Genomic DNA, 19,957 nt, shown 5'->3' with positions numbered 1-19,957 from the left:
GATTAAGTCCACGCCATGTTTGCTGCCTATCAATAGTTAGGGGGTCGCTTGCGCAATGTCAAATTCGGATTAATGATAACAGACAACCGTAAAACCTGAAACCCTTTAGTCTAAAACTCTTTATTCTCCCTAATTTGCTAATTTTCCCAGTGAACGCATGTTCTTTATTCTGGTGTTAATTGTACGACACCTCCTCCTAACTTAGCGATTTTCCAGCTAAGTTGCCTGGTGCATTTATTTATTAGAATATATTACAACCAATTTACTCGCGCATTTTCATTATGCTGCGTATTCACTGAATATGTTCGTCACGTCCTTCTAGGTCCCACGTTTTTCTGACCCTATTTAGCAAAATTTTATCAGGCTTATAACCTTCCCACAAAGAAGCTTTAGCAGAAAGTGGTCAAATCCAGTAAGGCCTGTTGCTCATATATAACTAAGTCTTTACTTTGTAACTAGCGAGACCTATGACAAGTTTATGTCGGAAAACAGCAGGACAAAAGATGCCCGTATAGACCACAAAGTTCATTATGGTCTCAAAAGGAGAACATTAGACAGGCCATGAAGAAAGATAAAAAGAGAGACTATTAAGCCGAATGTTAACGGGCGGGTAGATGATTCAAATAAATGATCTAGTGCTAATAGCGGCATTATGCGTCGTTGCCTGCCTAATAATATTAGAAAAATAGCTTTAATTAACGGAATGGTGATGAATTTGTGCTACTCCTGCCCAAACAGAAACAAAATGCTGTCGGCGTTTACGTCATCATTTTGGTAGCAAATTTTCTGCATCATTTGTTAGGAAATCTATAAACGAATACACGTATATAGAGGAACTTTGGATCGTTGGAAAGGTCTTCCTTAAAACATGATACAAAATCAATAGGCTATCGGTCAAGCCGTTGCACTTCGTTAAAGCGTTCGGATCTGAGCACATCAGGGGGGTTATTTACACAGCTCTTAATTATTAAGTAGTTGTACCGTTTCCGTTTAGACGTCCTCACTGGTTGCTTGCTTTAACCTAAAGACACCGATGGAAACTAGTACATACTCATCAATAAATGTGTGATGCTTATATTAAACTTGGTTTGCATTGAGGAGTAGGTATGTAACGCGGTACGTGCACATAAACGCATTTGCCCAAAACCTCTCATATTTTTATACGTACTTATTTCTGTCATCCTGCTGTTTCAACCTAAAAACTTCGAAGCCTAAGAAAGATCTGATTAGCCTGTATAAGATGATTTCATGATCTTGCTAGGATGATATCTATCATAAATTCCTATTTTTGATGTATTTACGGTTTGAGATAAACTTAGCTATGCCTGGGTAGTTTGTCCGCCGATCGTTGGGAGTTTCAGAATAATCCACATTGTTCATGTTTTCAGCTCTACAAGATTAGTACATACTCGCATTTCTATTTTGTAAAATTTTGTTTTTCTTTTTCGGGAAATCGGTAAGGGTTAGAATGTAAAGATTGCAGTTTGGAGGACATCTAGCAATCAAGTCAAAGTCGACGAAGGTTCAGTCCTACGAGCGGTACGATTCGTTAGTAGATACGGAACGATACGGAACAAGAGGATCTCATTTTTTGCTGAAATATAAACATACATAAAGAGGTTCGCCTTACTTAAAAGCTCTGCAAATATAAAGTCGACATATTTCTGCTGGGAACAGAAGGCAAGTTCCTGTTGAGGCTATTGTGATATATTTACTCATATTTTATACATACAGTCTATACTATAGGGTCTGACGAGCTAAACGCAATATAAACCCGATTTTTAGATATTTATTTATGATACGAAGTAAGTGTGCGGCGTAAAAATACAGCCGTTGCAACGAACACTGAATGAATAAGTACCGGAATCAAATGGCTGTTTTACGCTTGATCAAATAACCGTCTGTTATTCTATTCACTATTGCTCGCTACTTTAAGTGGCCCGAAGACCCTAAGCAGCAGCAAGTTGCAAGTTTAATCACTTGAAAATTCTACTGAGTCACGTCATACTCGTACTTCCAGTAAATTTCTAAGATAAAGACCATCTTTTCAGACTGGAAATCAAGCCAAACCGCAAAAATAGTCAAAAACGTTTAAACCATTTTTGAGATTTTCCGACAACTATAATACATGCGCAAAAAAGACCGCTCCTTTTCTTATATCGCCCCTTTTTTGCTGTTTGCAAAATGTTATAGGCCATCCGGGGCCTGCGCTATCACTAATACTATACTCAGTATTTAAATATAATAATTGTAAGTTCTAAAACGATTTAATGAAGTTTGTTGTTTGCTGATTCGAAAGCGCTTTTCTACAAGTCTGTTAGGATCGTTTTGTCCGGTAGTGAAACTTCACATCGGGCTCGCACTCTCAAATCAAAATACTGTTGTCCAAAAGGTATTCATCTTATAGCACCCATTGGATAGAATCGAATGTTCAGGTAGGACAAATATGCATATGCATGCAGGCAAATTCGATTGGACGAAAGGCCAAGCATGGAAAAAGCCGGTTGTCTCTTCATTTTCTATACTTACTTACGGTTTTAGCTACTTGATTTCATGTCGGATATATTAGACCTCGTCTAACCATTAACTACAAAAAAGTAATATCTTGTTCTATTGTAAATTCGACGAAATTGTTAACTATTACGTGTACAGATGCTTATATCTCACGTCTATTATTTCGATAGTATTATCATTATTGTAAACGAATCGGCCAAAATTCATGCGTCCTATACCGCAACTTTAGGTCTTCATATGCATTAAATAATAACACTATTTTAGCAAAAAAATTCGGTCTACAGGAGCTTCGTGATTTCAAGGTTGGCTTGCTGTTGATTGTGTAATGTCTTTATACGCTAGACTTTAAAGGATTTGGTTCTTTGCATTTACAGCTTAGATCTTGATCATGTCAAATTAGCCTTAATCAGCTTACTTGAGCAAAAATGAAAATTAATGAAAACATCCATATCGTCTGCGCGTGGGCGTGCATTTATTTTCAGCTGGGAAAATACGGTTCGTATGTACGTTCACCTTTATTACGATCTACGGATAAATAAACACTATGTATGCTATGCAGCCATATAGCAGTAGTCCCAATGAGAATGTGCGCTACCGTTACAAGCCTAAAATTTAATATATGCTTTGACGTATGAGAGATAACGTACTATTTAAGTGGACATATGTCGATTTTCACAGATCTAATATCTTCAAAGCCGCCCATGTCAGATGAATCTGTCCATGCATCTAATGGTTCGTCTGAACAAGAAAATGGGATTCTTTCGTTCTCTTGTCGCTCAGGATGCAGTGAAGAATGATACCTCTCTGAGAACCGTGTCTTCTATTCGGATCGTTTACTTCCACGTCAGTTTTCGGCTTATTCTTTCCTACCCTTCGTCTTTGAGGAATTTCGTCTTTGAGAACGTAATGAACTTGATGATCCTTGTGAGCTCTTTTTGCCCTCTTGTTCCGCGGCATAGGTTTCAATAAGCTTAGCAAACTAACTAGTAGACGGCTGGTTATATATGAGCAGTAGCTCTTATTGGATTTGACTTTCTTCTGCTCGAGATTTCCTATGCAAGACTTGTAAACCCAAGGGGAATTTTGTTAATAAGCTAGCAAGTGCTATTTGTTTCCAGGCGCTGACCATAAGTGAGTCAATCACGTTTTTTAAGTTTTAGTAAGTACGCTTGATAACGTTAGCTGAGAAATGCCTCGTTTGGAAGGGACATGTTGTGTCTTTTAGGAGAAAGACACGTGCCTATTAGGACGAAGAGAAAATGCAGATTAAAAGACCTTAAGTTGCCTTCTACTACTAGCTTGAACGTTGCATCATGTGAGCCTCTTCTGGGATTATTAATAAACTGCCGAAGCTCTATAAATGTTCATACGATATGACACTTTTTAAAGTATTTAGTTTTGTTGAAAGTTCCGCTGATGCGGGTCCATTTGGTTCTCCCGATCTTCATCTCGAAGCGCCTTACAGTTTCCAAAATTCAATTATGTGAGGCTGAATTATTGGGAGTACGGCCTTTTCACTCCGTGTTTCTATAGTCCTAACTGATGGGGCGATCTTTCCGAGAACTATCAAACTCTTTCAAAGCCAAGGCAGCATTAATACCTTACCACCAAATGCTTTATCAAAGCGGCTGAATCAGATTCAGCTGATGCCAGGAGTTCCGTCCGTTGGGCAGCCTAAATTAAAAAGATATTCCAGTGTAAGTGGCTCCTATAGAGCGTATGCGCTTAAATCTGAAACTTAACTTTCCTTTACTACTAAAGTAGTTTACATTTGCTTCTTGTTTTATGCCTTATCCAGGGAAGTGACATGATTCACTAGGGTTGCCGTGTAACTCTAACAAGTAACCAAAACCTATGAGTGGTTTCCGTGTCGCTTAGTAACCACTATCTAGTTGTTTCTTATGTGAAACAATAATCAATTTCTCTCGAATTTATTATCTGAAAATTCGACAGAATCCCTCTATGTATCGCGTTTACTCTAATAAATTACGTGATAAGAGCGTTTGAACGTCAAATGCTTTTCAATCAGCTATACTTAGAGATGCTCTGATTTTGAATTGGCAGCAATGTATAATTCATTTTCGAAACAAATAACATTCCGAAGCTTCACTTCAAATCACCGTAATATTTTAACTATTTTCCTGAGCTTCACTTACTTGCTTATTAATACGGCTACGTTTGCCCGGTCTCCTACTCAATTTCGTTATCAACGTAACGTTGAAGTGCTGCTGATTGCTTTAGCTAGAGCGTCTAAACTCCTATCACACATTACCCTTGTGTGAGCTAATTGGGCTCGTTAGAATTGAGTGAGTGAGTGAGGATCTTGGATGAAAGGAGAAACAATTAGTCTTTTTCAGACTAGAGAAACTGGTATATTGAAAAGGGTCGGGTAAAATATTTTAAATAAATGATAGTTGAGACTCAGAGCCGGGCTTTACCCATTGTCCAATTATACATATTGAGAAATTTCAAAAACGCTATTTATTTTATACTTAATATGCATAGGGCTGACGTTCCTCGAATTTGTAGGATTTTTATTTTAGTGCTGTAAGACGAATTTGAATATCTAGATCTGAGCGATACCTGGATGATATACAACAACCTGGTGTAGTGGCATAATAGCGATTCTCTTTGGCGGAAAGTCTTCATCGATAATGTCTATAATCAGCGGAGTAAAGTAATAAATATGAGCGAAGTATTCCGATCATCGCATTCCTCCCACACTTTCCTCCTCTTTGTACAACCGGACAGCCAAGGACCAAGATGAGGAGAAAATTATAGTGTGTGGGTGGCTTATTGGAAGGTTGTTTTGAGGTTGGGGCTACGACTCATTTCATTCAACAGTCTCTGACGATGATGGGATCTAAAGGAATGCGAAATTAAAAATGCCCGTCATAGAAGATTTATCCTCATCTGACTGCTGATTTTTGGTGCAAATCGTTAATTTCTATGACAAAAACCTGCAAAAAGTCCTGTTAATTTCTTTGAAAATTACTGATATTGTAATACAACTGAAAAAATCACGAACCTTTCATGGTTTATATGCGTTACTGAGTTTAAAAGTAAATATGGCTATATATGTTTTCGCTCAGATTTCAGTTATTTTTCAATTATTTATTTTTCATCTGTTGCCGGAATAGGGCTTGCAGATCACAATACGCGACGGGCGTAATGAACGTAAAACAATCATACTATTCGACACGCGTTTACTGCTCACCGATTTTTATGCCCTTTTGTATTGTGCAAATAGCAGAATGAGCTAAGAACCTCAACATTTACCGATCTCATATACCGTTTTGATATTCCATATTAATCAAGACACGTTTCACCTAAAGGAGCTGCTGTGTGGGAGTGTTCTCCTCTGAAAAAGCCTACAATTCCTACTTGCCCATATTTGACTAAAGTTCCCTGAAGCAGAAGACGAAAACGGATGTTTGAGGATAGGAATGCAGAGGGGTCACGGAAAATCCCCAACGGGTTTTTCCAAAAGTCCGTCGCAGGTGCCTATCGCTCTTAATGGGCGCGACTGAGGAAAGGGAACCAGCGAACTATAGGGCTTATCTCTTGCTGTGCCTTTGAAAAGCCTATTACGTCTCCGAACTTCGCCGCTCGCCACCAATGCAGCTGCATTCTTCCTCTTTCTTTACTATGGCCGAAGCTGCCCCACCGACCCTTTCCACTGGGTTGAGAACTCACCGCTAGGGTATTAGGGTATTGTGCCATATATTCAGATGATGGAAGTTAACTCACGATAGGTGCAGGCCTATTTCCCAGCAAACGAACACTGCACACACAAAATTCAGTCGTTACTTCCGTGTATACAATTCACAGCAAAACGTAGACAGTTTTACCTCAACCACCCGTTCATAGAGTAGCTCGTGAACGGTAAGGCAAGCGGGAGAAGAGCCGGCTAAACAGAATAACTGAATTATTCTAAAATTTTGAACATGGCATTATTCAAAACGTTACAGCATCAATGAGACAAAAATTCAAAACGTTACTGACGTGCAGAGCTTGAGGTCTAATCTGTTGTTTATGTTCTATCAAAATTTTTTTCTATGAACCTACTTGATATTTACCATTGACACTCACGCTACCAACCGTGGATGCAACGTTGTGTGCTCATGATGATAACGTATTTCGAGACAGACAGAAGAAACTCGAGGATAATGGGAAGATAAGCACGACGGATTAGATACTTATTCTGCCTCGACATTGTCACTATCAGTAAGTATCGCTTGCTTAAATTTAAAACACACGTTATTAATAACCGTCCTTAATTTTATATGAAGCTCAGATTTTACTGATTGAGATGAGAGCTGTGAATCCATCCACGTAATTTCAGGCAGATAGCATAGTCTTATGACGATGTTCTCAGATATAGCAGCAATCAGGATTCGAAATCAATACGAAAGATACAATCGGACGTGCAGTATTCAGGCAACGTACACAACAATAATATATAATACTTTATAATAAAATAAACATTTTGAGTCGCGATTTGATTCGGCACGAAACGAGGCAGCTATCATTTATTTAACAACGGTTAGCGGTCAGGCCGAAGGCACCACATGGTGTCTTGAGGACTGTTGCATAACCTATCCGTCACGATATCGATGCGACTGACCGTTCCATTCTGATAGCCACTACATCAAATCATGCGGGCGGGGGCATCGTCGCAGATGTCTAGTTCTTTTTGTGCCGATCGGGCAAAATATCTGTGAAAGCTGTGTTTACTTTGCTACATATTTCGACTATACATGATTCGGTTTTCTAAAATTGTGTATGCCTGCCAGGACTACTCATTGGTACCAAAGTCGTCGCCTGATGTAGGTTTGCCTGATGATTTCGATTTGTGGCTGCATTAAATAGGACGCTGACTGCGTAACTGGGAAGCTGTGATACATACACTGTGTCACCTACTTCCAGCATCGTCCTAGATTCAATCCATTTATGATTAACTTTCCATTTTCGAACGGCTGATTTGTGTTTCGATCAAGCCTCACAGATAATATCTCTACAATTATTAATATAATAATTATAATTGGTCAATAATTGGTCCTGCTACCATTCGTGATCAGTATTTTGTTATCCATTATTATTGTTATTATTATCAACAAACAAGCAATCCAGTGAGTTACTTATTGCTAGTCTTTTTTAAATGTTTTATAGAAAAAAACTTCCAGTGAGAAACTAATCTTTTGTACAGATGTTATCAACAAGTCCGTGTGGCAACGGGGTCAATGTATATCTAATACATAAATCTATTCCTCTTTAATTACTAAAAATATATTTTATTTCATAAGTCTCTGCTGTGATCACAGAAACTTCTCGATGGGGTTTTCCAGTCGGGTCTTCTGCTGTTAGTGGTTGCACAAGTTGTTTTGGCAAACGCCCCAAATATCCACACTTTAATTGTTCCCATCTATCTTAGACTCAATTAATAGAAGACACAGTCTTTGCTATTCTTCTCCATCTCTAATGTGTTTACGTCACATGCTTCGAGGAAAACAGTATGAAGTTGGTACGGAGCGCACTGTTCACGTCCTATTTTTTTTTCAAAGGGCTCCGTGATTACTGCTATTCGTGCTTTTGTTAGAGGCTCTAAAATATAGATACTTCCTTTGTGGTGTGTCAACCAATTTTCGTGCTTAGAACAATTTTTGTTGCTGAGCTCAAAGCTCCATTATTTTCTGATGACAGTTAATCTAGTGCTAGGTGTGCTAGGTCGTTACGAACGAACCCGACGGACTTTGAAATTGAATACCTTTTTAACTAGTTCGGCATATTCCTTCATTTTTTAGGCGCTTACGCCAGCGCTCTGGCAGTTTCTGAACAGCCATACACCTACCATTCATATTTACATATGTCATTTGTCTATCCACGGCTTCTCGAACTAAATCAATAGTCTGGTAGGGTTGCTCACCAGGTGTTCTTTTTAGGGCATAGAAAATGCCCTAATTGAACAAACTCGGATCGGGAAAATGAGTAGGCTCAAAAAAACTCAATATTGGATATGATCCCGCTCAATCCATAAACTAATTGAAGGATAACGAAGGGATCTGGAATTGTCATCAAGTAAACAGACTGCGAAGTTTCTATTGCTGCGTTAACGCTCCGTAAGTTTCTCGACGAGCTCGAAATAGCGAGCTGCATTCATTGTTCTATTTTCGACAAGCGTCTCGTAGCAGCGTGATATTCATTGCACGTACCTCTATAGCCTTACATCGGAACCTAATCGACACTGCCACCAAAATCGATCCCACACACCATTCGTTCGCCTGGCCCCTTTCCGGCTCGTGGTGGAGACTGAATCATGCCTCGTCTATGGTGATCGTATGTGTCCGCGCGGGTCTTTTGAGTCAGTTCTCGGAATAAGTAATTTTTTTTACTTGGTTTTATTTTCAATATTTCGATTATAAATCTGTAACATATTAGATGTGACAAGCTAGTTTTGACCGACAGGACTTTTAGACTCCACCCCCTGCTTTCAGAAATTGAAACGACAATGCGTTCTTGTGCTCCGAGTAATCGACTCCTAGTTACCTTCTCGCTGATATCCAGCACTCCAGTCTTCGTACGTTCTCGCCATTCACACACTGTGTTTTTACATAGGACTCCTTGCTTCATATCTTCACCAGTCTTTCTGAATTGGTTCTGAAGTGATCGTTCTGAGGAATTTCTGAAAACGGTGGTCTTCGAGCAGCAAAAACATGACCACCTGAGCCTAGATTTTTAAGACTCAAAGATGTTTTTCCGTCTAGATTAGTTTTTTTTTTAAGGTTTCTGCAGGACTGAGGTATTATGTACCAGACAAGTTCCCTTTGCTAGCAAATGTATGAGTCAAAAGTTATTCAGTTTCACAGATCCGCTTAATAACTATCTACTATATATATATATATATATATATATATATATATATATATCTACTAACTTGTGCGTAGTCTGAAAGTTGTTCGAGACGTTTAATAACCTTAGAGAACTTAATGTTATAGCGTGGTAAGCAAAGCAATTATATCTGAACATGCACGTTTGTCTGATGCAGCATCAATGTACTTGTTATATTGAAAACATTGATTGAAAGTAATGACAGCTTCTTTTTTTTTTTTTTTTTTTACCTAATACGAACGTTTTCCACTATATTCTGCTGAAAGTAAACTTATCTATTATTTCAAATTGTAATATTATATTCAAATTATATCGTTTAATTTAAAAAATGTTTTTGTCAAAAGAAACATCTTAAAGATTGGGTTCCAGAATTATGGTGTGCTAACAATTACATACTCATATCAAATTAGACCCAAAATATATTTATAATTACTTCCCACAATTTGATTTGTCAAATATTGTTGCTAGATGGACTATATATGCAGTGACTGTTTTATTCGCGACTTAAATGTAAAGGTTATCTACATTTTTGGAATATGACTGTCAGCCGGTCATCGGGTAACGATTACTGGCAGCTCTAAGAGGGGCTGAAAGTCGTTACTCTCATATCCCCGATTGAAAACATGGCTCAGTAGACGAACCCCTCCATCTTGGTGTGATATCAACCAAAGCAGCTAACATGAGAACAATATAACCGTAAACAGTAGTAACATAACGAGTTTAAAAAATCGTTCTTAAGAATACCAGTTTTGTCATCAGTCTCGAAAGTCGCCTGCCGTCAACACGAGAGATTTCCTTTGTAGTGGTTTCAGCGCGCGCTGGCAAGTAAGTTCACTTTACTCTCGAAAACACTTGTCCATATAAATGGACAAACAGGACAATTGAACTTAATGATGTAATCACCAAATCAGTCTAGGGATAACTGCTAGGGATAACAGATCTCCTCCTGACTAAATACAACTGAAATCTATTAAAAATATAAAAACTCAAGTTGAACTCGGATTTTTGAACTGCCAAAATGGCGACGGACAAACACTGTCAGGTTTTGAAATAAAACATAAAAGCTCAATCAACTTTGAGTCGTCCCCACTGCTTGGCTCGCCGAGGGACAGCTCTGCATATAATAAGTTCATATTTACAGTACATATAGTGCGTAGAGCTTTGAAGCAACGCTAAAATAGTACCAGTCAATTCGAACTGGGAAAATATGATATTTTTTCATAATTAGTCACATACGCTATGAGACGCATGTTTGCGCATAGGGGCCAGACACATTAAAAGAAAACGCCTAAATGGCAAGGGGTCGATGAAATCGACTTGGAAGTAGCTACTGTTTGGGGTGCAGTTGGCACAGCTTCCACAATCAAATCCGCTTCAAACCGGCCCTCCAGAAAATCTAAAACGGGTCCGAACAGATACACAGGACAAAAATGCTTTAAACGTTCTTTTCTCGCTTCGAACAGTGACGAGTCTCCACTAGAAAGGCCTTCCAGCTTTCCGTAGGGCAAGACGCGAATTAAAACTAGTCTATATTATACAATCACAGATGCGTGGTAGATTGCCAAGCCGTATACAGGCACATTCAGATCAGAAGAAGGAAGGCCAGCTCTGACAGGAACAATTTTAACATACGTATTGCTATATATAAAATCAATGTTAAAAATAATTGTCTGCTTCTCACGGTGTTTTCGAGGAAGCGCTATTCAATTTATATCTTAACGCAATTGGCCAAACGACTGTTACAGCAGAGTCTACAGGGAGATTTTCGAGTTGTGCACTTTTGTTGCACTATGTGATAGAAGTTAATGCAGATCGTACAGCCGATAACAACAAAGCCACTACGAACCCCAACTATCGTAAGGTTACCAAATACCTACTTGCTTCAAAAGTTTTTGGAGGTTTAGAAAATCAATGCATAGTTAATACCACTACGCCAGAAACCCATTGCACGGTCCTTCTAGCAACACGCATATTGTATTTGCAGGCTAAGCAAACCCTTTCCTTTCTGAAATTCTGAGAAATTTCCTTTATGAAAGTTAGTAATACCGTAAAGGTCAACGTTGATTAGTGTATGAGTAAAATAGCTTATTTTGATTGACTAGATAATTACAATAAGAGAACTTCGAAGACTTACATTGCTACATGTTTTACAGGGCGTATTGTGACTTCCAATAGCCAACCGATATGGTACACTGATATACTACTATCGTAAGTTTGTTTTGAAGTTACAGGTGGTGATCCTGCAAATCGTAACCGCACAAAATTCGAGCATACGGCCGACAGAACAGGGCATCTATTAGAAACTCTCACGCACACACAGATGTACAGTTGCGATAATCGAACTGTTTTACCAAGCGGATTTCGTACTCTATAGGCGTTCCAATAAACAGATATACCAAATAGCGGCCAAATAGCCGTGCGACTGACGCTTGTTTGTGTTTACATTATCTCGGTCGTCGCTCGCTCGGCTACCTTGCCCCTGACCCCTACGGACGTAGTTCATACCTGGCACCATGTTGTATCCCGATGGATAAGCAATGAGGTCCCTTTAAGTCGCTGGACTCATCTCGACTAGTTCGCTTGCCATTGATGCGGCCATTTAATCGGCCAGCTAGCATTGTCGGAATCCGCGAACGGCTTCTCCATAATTCGCTGCCGATCTAGCCGTCGTCGGGCGACCGTGGACCCTCCTCTCTGCTCCTCTCTACGGGCGATTCTATCCCACATCGACGAAAAGATTGTTAGAGGCTGACATACAGACCTTGAGTAAAACCCGTAATCATGTGGAACCAAGGCTCAGACTCAACGAGACATTTGACTCAACAGCACTTATTGCTGCATGGATCGGATTCGAATCCTGTGGGCATTGCACGCTCCCATTCGGATTTAGTGCATCTCGTGAAATCTGAAGACGATAAGATGGCCGTGGTGCACGATACCTCGGCCACTGTGGCCCAGTGCGTGCTCATTACAATAACTGGGTGAGTTTATCATTAATGCTACTACTTAGCATTGGCATGAATATATACCTATGCAGGGCTATCAATAGGTTTCGTGCAACGTTACTGTTAGATGATAGACCAGATTGAAAGACCCATTTCTAAGTGAACGGATTTTAAACTAGAATCAGTTATCACTTTCTCGGATATACGCAATATTGGGATTGTGTCATACAGCTTCTAGGGAGATTCTTCAAATAGAATGAGCTTCAGATCGCAGCGACGGGTTACTTCTGTTTGTTCGACCATAGTGTTTTCCCTCTCATAGCATAATTCTGATGCGATTACCAAAATATGTTATTAGTTATTTTTTCATAGCTAACCAACTGCACAGAAGTTCGTCGTGAAAGATGTTGCTTGTCAAAAAATTTCTAGATTAAAAAAAGTCCTTGGAAAACTCCGAAAGCGGCCTTACAACAGGCCTCAAGTAAAATGGATGCCTCGTTAAGGATCGAGGGCTCGCCAGTTGTCACCTGTAACTGAAGTAGCAATGGCGAGTGACACCTTCCTGTTGAGGGAAGCGTATTGGTCAAACTTCAATCATACATTTATAGCTGCAGGAAAGCCGCCTCATCGTATGCCTTAAGCTTGTTTTTCGCACGAAGCATTAGGAGCTTCGAAAGGATGCAGAGCACTGGCGTAGAACCCCGATCGTGAAACAGCTCACCTTGTGTAGATATTCGCTGAACTACTCAGATTTCTGATATAGGTCAATAATGCAATGGCGGCTTCTATCAGTGCTGGCGTCTATGGGGCAAAGCTACCATTCGCACCATATCTGAACATAAAGAAAGAGAAAAATCTGACCCCATACATAGCAGGACGTAACCAGATGTTCTCGATCAGCACATATCTATTGTATTGAGCAAACTAAAGCGATAGATCATTATTTAGGGAGGATGCAGCAGTACAATATCTTAGTGATATGTTAGTAACTCTTAGTTCTAGTATTATTATCAGTTATTATAGTTCGTATTTTCGTTATACCTAAATGAATATTGAACATACGCATTTAGATGTATAGGGGGTTCCAGTTTGTACGCCGTTTCACATCAAGGAACTTAATTTCAAAGTTTGCGTAAAAAGTATTTCTACTCAAACCTCTACATCTTTTTGCCTATTCGTTCAATGTCCATTTGTATCTAACCTGCGTAGTGAACCATTGTCGCGTCCTGCACTTGTAGCACCGGCTTCATATGCTACGTACGCTTGTTTACACTTGGAAACTCATACAATATTTAAGATTCAGGTTGAAAAAAATACTATATATAAAATAGGTCTCCAACATAAATGCGAAAAAAGCTCGTTAAGATCTAAACTATTGAAATTGTAATCACTCGATATCTAATGAAGGCTTTGAAAGGGAAGCTAATGTTGGCCTATCCGTGACCACCGATTGATATTGTCGCGAAAAGAGTAGTTGCAAATAGCGGAACTAAACAAAGATAGGACAAATCGAAAAATACGAAAAGTTCTAGTAGTCGGCTTGATTGGTCCCTTTACAATGGTGGTCAGTTATTGCTTGTTGTATGATAACGCACCGTTCATCTCCACTGACTACTATTCACAGTTCCAGCATTTCATTATATGTCGCAACGTGTGCATCGTCTGACATTGTGTTTCTATTTGCAAAGTCGGGGGGGGGGGGGGTCTTTGATACGTATAGCTAAACGATTTTTCGTTACGATAGTTTTAGATATATACAGTTTTACTGGTGAGTGTTTTTTTTTTGCTTAATTTCGAAAATTTCTAAATATAGTGCTAACAGAACAGGAGTAAGTGGGCAATTGTATATTCGTTTCGCAGTTATGTGAGTTCGAAGCTGCATCTACTCAACGAAGAGCAGCTTCAGGGCGTAGAGAAGTTCACCTCCAGTTTAGCGTTACCGGCCCTCATGTTCACTAACATGGCCTCCATCGATCTCCAAAAGGCACATGCCAACATGATTTTTGGTACGTGGTCATCGATAGAGGACATTAAATAAGTTGCGTAACAGTAGTAGTTTTAGTACAGTTCCTTTGCGGCAGCATTCAAGGTAGAAGTATTAGATCACAGAGAACAACGCCTTGAAAAAATGTTATCCTATCATATAACAATTTTTTTTACGTTTAATTTAAAGCTCTTATTATTAATTTGTTATTTAATTTATATAGGTCAATGTAAGACATTGGCTACTAATCGTATCATAAACTTTACGGCCCATCGCGTGGACTGAGTGCGGTTATTCATCTATCTAAATAAACCAATTTACAACATATTGAGCTAGGGGTATCTCGGGGTGTCTCGAGCAGAACGCCCTATCGGCATACATCCGCAAGATTCTTGAACTCGACGTACAACATTGACAGTATACAGTCGTCAATTAAACCCGATTCAGTCCTTTTCACAATTTCGAAAGGTGGATGTTTGTATAATAGACTAAACTATCTTACTCTGTAGTGTACTTCTTCTGCTTAGTAGACTTTGAAATAATCTTCATTTATTTTTGTCGGGCCTTGTATATTGCATAACACTAAACATAATATTACGTTATATAGATAAAACATATAAGCTCAGATTGCTGTCACTACGTTGTTCTTTTCTGCCTCGCACTGTTCAAAGAGGGCACTCTTAGATATGAGCCTAAGTTGTATCTCTCACACGAGCTGCCGCAGCGGACACGGGCGCGGCTTTTATTAGGCCATGGTACAATTAACATACAATATGGCGGAAGCCATGTATTGCGTAGCGGACTCCTGCAATTCATTTTGTCCAATCTGACCCTTGTTATGTCCTGTTCAACCTAACGCCAGCGACAAAGAACTCCAGGCTAGTTCGAGACCTCGGCTATTCGTTTCCTCCTATGTCGGATGAATTCCGGATAGGCAGACGTTTTTTTTTTGTAGACTAATCTAACGTTAGAAACCCTTCAGAAATAGCGGCGTATCTGCTAGCAAATACACGCAGCGGCTATAGTAAGATTTGCGGAGTCTTAGTACTTCCTCTGGAAAAGCCGATTTTACCCAGCACTTGTGCTTTCGATTGTACTGAGATTTTCCCAGATGGGCTGAATGTCTTAAGAGGCCATTGGCGCGAACCTGACCTTTCAAAAACGTATCGCCGTGTTCAGTAAGAGGAATGAGGATTCTTCTACCGCCGCGCTGGCTACCACGGTTTTTCTAACGTATGTTGTTACATGTTTAGTGTAGAAGATGTCGGGCCAGGGCAGAGTTCGGCTTGGATGGCTGCATGTTCTTCAGGGGGGCAAACGGTACAACCGGCGAGTGTCATTTGCTCTTAGTAGTTATACTTTTCGTAACTCTAACTTTGGTCTTGTCCAAGTTGATTTCTAGGTTAATGTTGAACTATTGACCCCCACAGCGGCTTACAGCGTAAATTCCAACATCATTAAAGTGTCCTGACAGACCTGCGCATACCAATTATGCTGCTTGCAAGATCGTTCAGGAGGACCGAAAAAAATTTAAGGAACTAAGGCTGATGCTCTGAGCCGCTCATGTTACCTTTGGGAAAAGTCCAGCATGCCTCAGCGAGCTTGGACGAAATCCAATCTCCCAGTATTCCCTTCAATACCATTTTACGTCAGACATGATGCCTCTTGTGCTTACAGGGTTTTATCTTGGCCCGCAAAATTGGGCATACAGTATACATTGACTTTTCCTACAAAAACAGGGATCCAGCTTCCAGCAACGGACGGTGCAAAGTGCACGGCTAAAAATATTTTTAGGTGACAGCTCTTCAAGGTTTCCGCTCCACGAATTCGAGTCCTGACTAATACGTTCGCTGTTTTGGATAGTGGCAAGCAGCACTTCGTAGGTCGGCATTGTATTGAAGATTTTTAGCACGTTTGTATGAGGCTAAGACTACTGCTTTTGTGAAGTCTTGATCTAACTGGGACCGGTCGTCTTGTCCAGTTTGGACTGCTGGGTCTCTGCTACTACTATACCAACCTCAGAGCCAACGGGTGCCGCAGTCTTCATACAGTTTGTCGGTTCGTCGTATATCGCACTACACTACAGTGACTCTGGCGTTCCCGGCAGCTCACACTTGCTGATGTTACTGGAAGCTCTGCCGGGCAAAAGCAATGAGGATATTTGATCTGATGGGGCCGGAAGGGCACTCAGACCGTCGTAGCCATCTATAAAGATGTTGCCCCACGTCGGCAAAGGACAGCAGCGTTTTTTTGTATTAGTGCACTGTGTGCATCTGCGTGAAATGATGAAAAAGGGATCCATCCCTGGGCAGATTACGCTAGCTGGCATTTGAGCTTGGTAAGTACTTTAGCATGTACCGTTGAACCGTGGTCCGTTGAGGTGAGGTTTGACGTCACGAACTGCCTCTCGTAGGTTATCTCGAAAATCGGTGTTGTACTCGTTGACACCAGGAGGCTCTGAAGTTGGGAAGTGTTCACTGAAATGTTCTTGAAGCTTTTCTCGTTAGAGACCTTACCAAAGCGGTTTGTGTCGGGATTGCTATGCAAGTTCTTGGTAGGAAGCGAATCTGAATCTAGGAATTAAAAGAAAAGTACGAACCAGTGTGGTTAAGACCCTCAAAAATCACTTTACGTGCCTTCGTAATTTACAAGCCGTGTGACAACGAGGAATCCTGTTATGCAATCGCTGCCCCATCGCTGAGGCTATGCTTTGAAAGAGACATGTATCTACCTGGTGGGCGCGATAACTGAAAATGTTTAATCTTCAAAATTATTAAAATTGCTTCAGTCCTTCAACCATGAATGATATGTCGTTTGGTTCAGATTCATCCCTTGGTCCGTGTCATTTTTTTGCCCTACTTCCATTTGCTCTTCCGTTCGCCTTCTGCTCTGAACGGAGCTCATACTCTAGATAAACACAATCATATCGTGTCGAATTAATTAGCTTCTTTTACCCTACAGTCCTCTCAAAAGCTCTTAATTTATTCTATTATATAGCATGCGACAAAGAGTTAGGAAAAAAACTGCTGAACACGAACTTGTTTTCACTTGTATGCATAATGTACACAAAACGATGACTTACTTATTCTGGGTATTTTAAGCCACACATATTGGCACTCAATCTGATAGGAATTCTTAATTATGTGTACTCTTCTAATGTGCTGTCAATAGATCTAAAGGTAAATTAGACGTTTATTTATATCATTTTGCTCGTAGTACTTTTCATAGTACTATGGTAGACGTAATGGACAAATGTTTGGGTTGTTGTGTGCCATTCAGCTGGACTGTGCTTAAACATTAAACTTCACGTAGGAAAAGCGTCTTAAAAATGCCTTCTACCTAGATCATTGCTTTACGCTAAATTGTCAAGGGGACCTTTGCAGGACTAAAGAAAGGTTGTATGAGTTTTGGAGTAGTTGCTATAGGATGTACATATAAATTCACGCAAATCCTGTATTAATAAGATATCTTTGTGGCATTCAATTGGGTCGAAATGTCACGTTTGAGAGGTAATTTTGCTTCTGCTACTTTGTTAGACAAACGTAAGGCGTTGTAGTGCCGGAAATTGAGTATACTGTAAAGCCGTGTTCCTTTTAAATTCGTTTCTTCTGAAATAAACCCAGGCAGCTTCCACTCACAGGTTTCTAGAAGACTGGAGTATCGACCCGCCAAGTTTCGTGTTTCGCGGCGTTTTTTAATTCCGTGGAATTCGGTTGCAATAATTAAATAATATTTACTCAATTTTCTTTGCTAACTGTGTGTAATTTTTGGTCTGCTTAGAGAACCTAATATTCTAATAGAGTAGGCTCGAAGCGCTTCGTAGGATATTCTGAGAAGGGGAGACAGAGAGAGAGAGAGAGAGAGAGAGAGAGAGAGAGGGGGGGGGGGATTTCATTACATCGTTGTCTAACGCGATGTCAGTATACTTTTACATTGAAAAAAATACAAATAACATCAGTTTTACTGTATAAAATTGTAGCATTTCCCACTTGCTCTAATTCGGCTTGTATTATTTAATCGTTAGATGTAATTCCTCTGAAGGTAAATTTGTCCTATTGGATAATTTGCGCAAAACAACTGACAGTATTATATTTAAGTAGTATCATTCGGTTTAAAAATTACAAATAATTTACAAAAAAAAGATAATAGTTAGATCTCGACCTTCAATTTTGAAGATCGTGTGCCAAAATGATGGTGTATGATGGGGTAATAATTGTGGTTGACCTCAATATATTGATAGATCTATACATCATAAGATCAAGCGGACTTAAAATTATATTCCGGAGAAATCTTCCTTGATAGCTAGACCATAAAAGGTAGTGACTGTTTGATTATACGTTATACACGGAAATGATCGACATATTTAGAATTCGACTGTTTGTTGGTCATCGAGCAACGATTATTACCAACTTAAACAGGTGCTGGAGATGATTGTTATACTCATGATCCAGATTGAAAACGTAACTTATAATTGCAATCAATAGATAAGGTTTAACGTTTTAGAATGGTAGCAGTTAAAGTAAGTAGCATGAAACAGCAAAGCCATTAACAGCTGTAACATAAAGTTCAAAGTTTGCTCTTGTAATACTAAGAAAAAATGGCATTATCTCTAATATAGTTTTTGTCATCACTATCAAAAATTGTCTGCTCGCGGCGTAAACGATTTCCTTTATGGTGGGTCCACCGTGCGCTGGTAAGTTCACTCTACTTTTGAGAACATTTGTCCATATAGATGGACAAACACGACCATGAAGCAAAATATAAGTAATTACCAGATCGATTTGGGAATAATCATTATAACTAAATGGCTAGCGGTCTTAAGAGACATTTTCCTTATTATAGACATCTGAAATCTATCAGAAACGTAACACTTAGGCTGAACTCGGATTTTTGTTAAAATGATGGCATGAAAATTCGTCAATTTTTCAAACAGAACTTAAAAGTAGCTTAATTCTACAATCAAGCATATTTGAATCGTTTTGACTGCTTGGCTTGCCAATGGACAGTAATAAGTTGGACGCACATAGTGCATAATTTTACAAAGTTTAGTTCCAGAATCTACCGAACTCGTTTGTAGCAGCCTAATAAAAAACGTATTGATAAATGCAGACTAAATAAAGAAGATAATTCAGATAAAACAAAGGTTACTTTTTTAGGTTAAGTAAATAAAAAGTAGCGACCCAGATTGCACTATATATATATATATATATTCAGGACCAAAATTCATCTGTCTATCTTCTACTCTTTTTGAAGTAAACCCCACAGCTCCGTCAGGATGTAAACAGAAATTTCGTTTTTAAAACGTGAGGGAAAATCAGCTATTGCCTTAAATGATCGATGTCAACGAATCCCCACTGGGAAGATAAATTTATAAAATACACGGTTTTTACCGTTGTGGATTATATTACGGCGGCTTTTATATATATATATATATATATATATATATATAGGAGATCCAGCACAAGGCTTATGCTGAAGGGGCCGACAGTGTATCAGAAAAGACAAAAAGGTTTATTTCCGATAATTCCACTCTAGTATCTGTGATATATAGTTTTGCTTTGATAATTAGTCCTTTTTTTATTTGTTGAGCCTTTTTACACTTTTTTTTGTTATCTTAAGCCTTTTG

At 39.3% G+C, this 19,957-nt stretch overlaps 1 protein-coding gene and 1 long non-coding RNA gene across 9 annotated transcripts in view; one reads left to right on the top strand and one right to left on the bottom strand.

The window, feature by feature from the left end:
* Positions 1–1,430: 1,430 nt before the first annotated feature.
* LOC111267672 (uncharacterized) lies at positions 1,431–11,998 on the bottom strand. 3 transcript variants are annotated; one of them, XR_015313912.1, is made up of 3 exons: positions 11,908–11,998; positions 11,537–11,642; positions 1,431–1,594 (listed from the first exon to the last, which is right to left on the bottom strand). It is a non-coding gene; the product is annotated as an uncharacterized LOC111267672 (long non-coding RNA). The 3 variants fall into 3 exon arrangements; XR_015313911.1 differs by lacking the exon at positions 1,431–1,594 and adding an exon at positions 2,965–4,188; XR_002684775.2 differs by lacking the exon at positions 1,431–1,594 and adding an exon at positions 8,894–9,210.
* A 116-nt stretch (positions 11,999–12,114) lies between these two features.
* LOC111267671 (lysosomal cholesterol signaling protein) overlaps positions 12,115–19,957 on the top strand; it is a 21,992-nt gene continuing 14,149 nt past the window's right edge. For 5 of the 6 annotated variants that reach the window (XR_002684774.2, XR_002684773.1, XM_022846054.1 and 2 more), the window contains exons 1-2: positions 12,115–12,383; positions 14,208–14,353. Coding sequence is in view for 3 of the 6 variants with exons in the window: in XM_022846054.1 (XP_022701789.1) it covers positions 12,184–12,383; positions 14,208–14,353 (346 nt within the window). In the remaining 3 variants the exon portion in view is untranslated. The remainder of the gene's footprint in view (positions 12,384–14,207; positions 14,354–19,957) is intronic. The other variant, XM_022846056.2, reaches the window with a different exon arrangement.

Source organism: Varroa jacobsoni, unplaced genomic scaffold, assembly GCF_002532875.2.
Source record: "Varroa jacobsoni isolate VJ856 unplaced genomic scaffold, vjacob_1.0 scaffold_1207, whole genome shotgun sequence".
Classification (NCBI taxonomy): domain Eukaryota; kingdom Metazoa; phylum Arthropoda; class Arachnida; order Mesostigmata; family Varroidae; genus Varroa; species Varroa jacobsoni.
The sequence above is the reverse complement of the archived record's forward strand: the minus strand, read 5'-3'. Positions and strand labels throughout refer to the sequence as shown.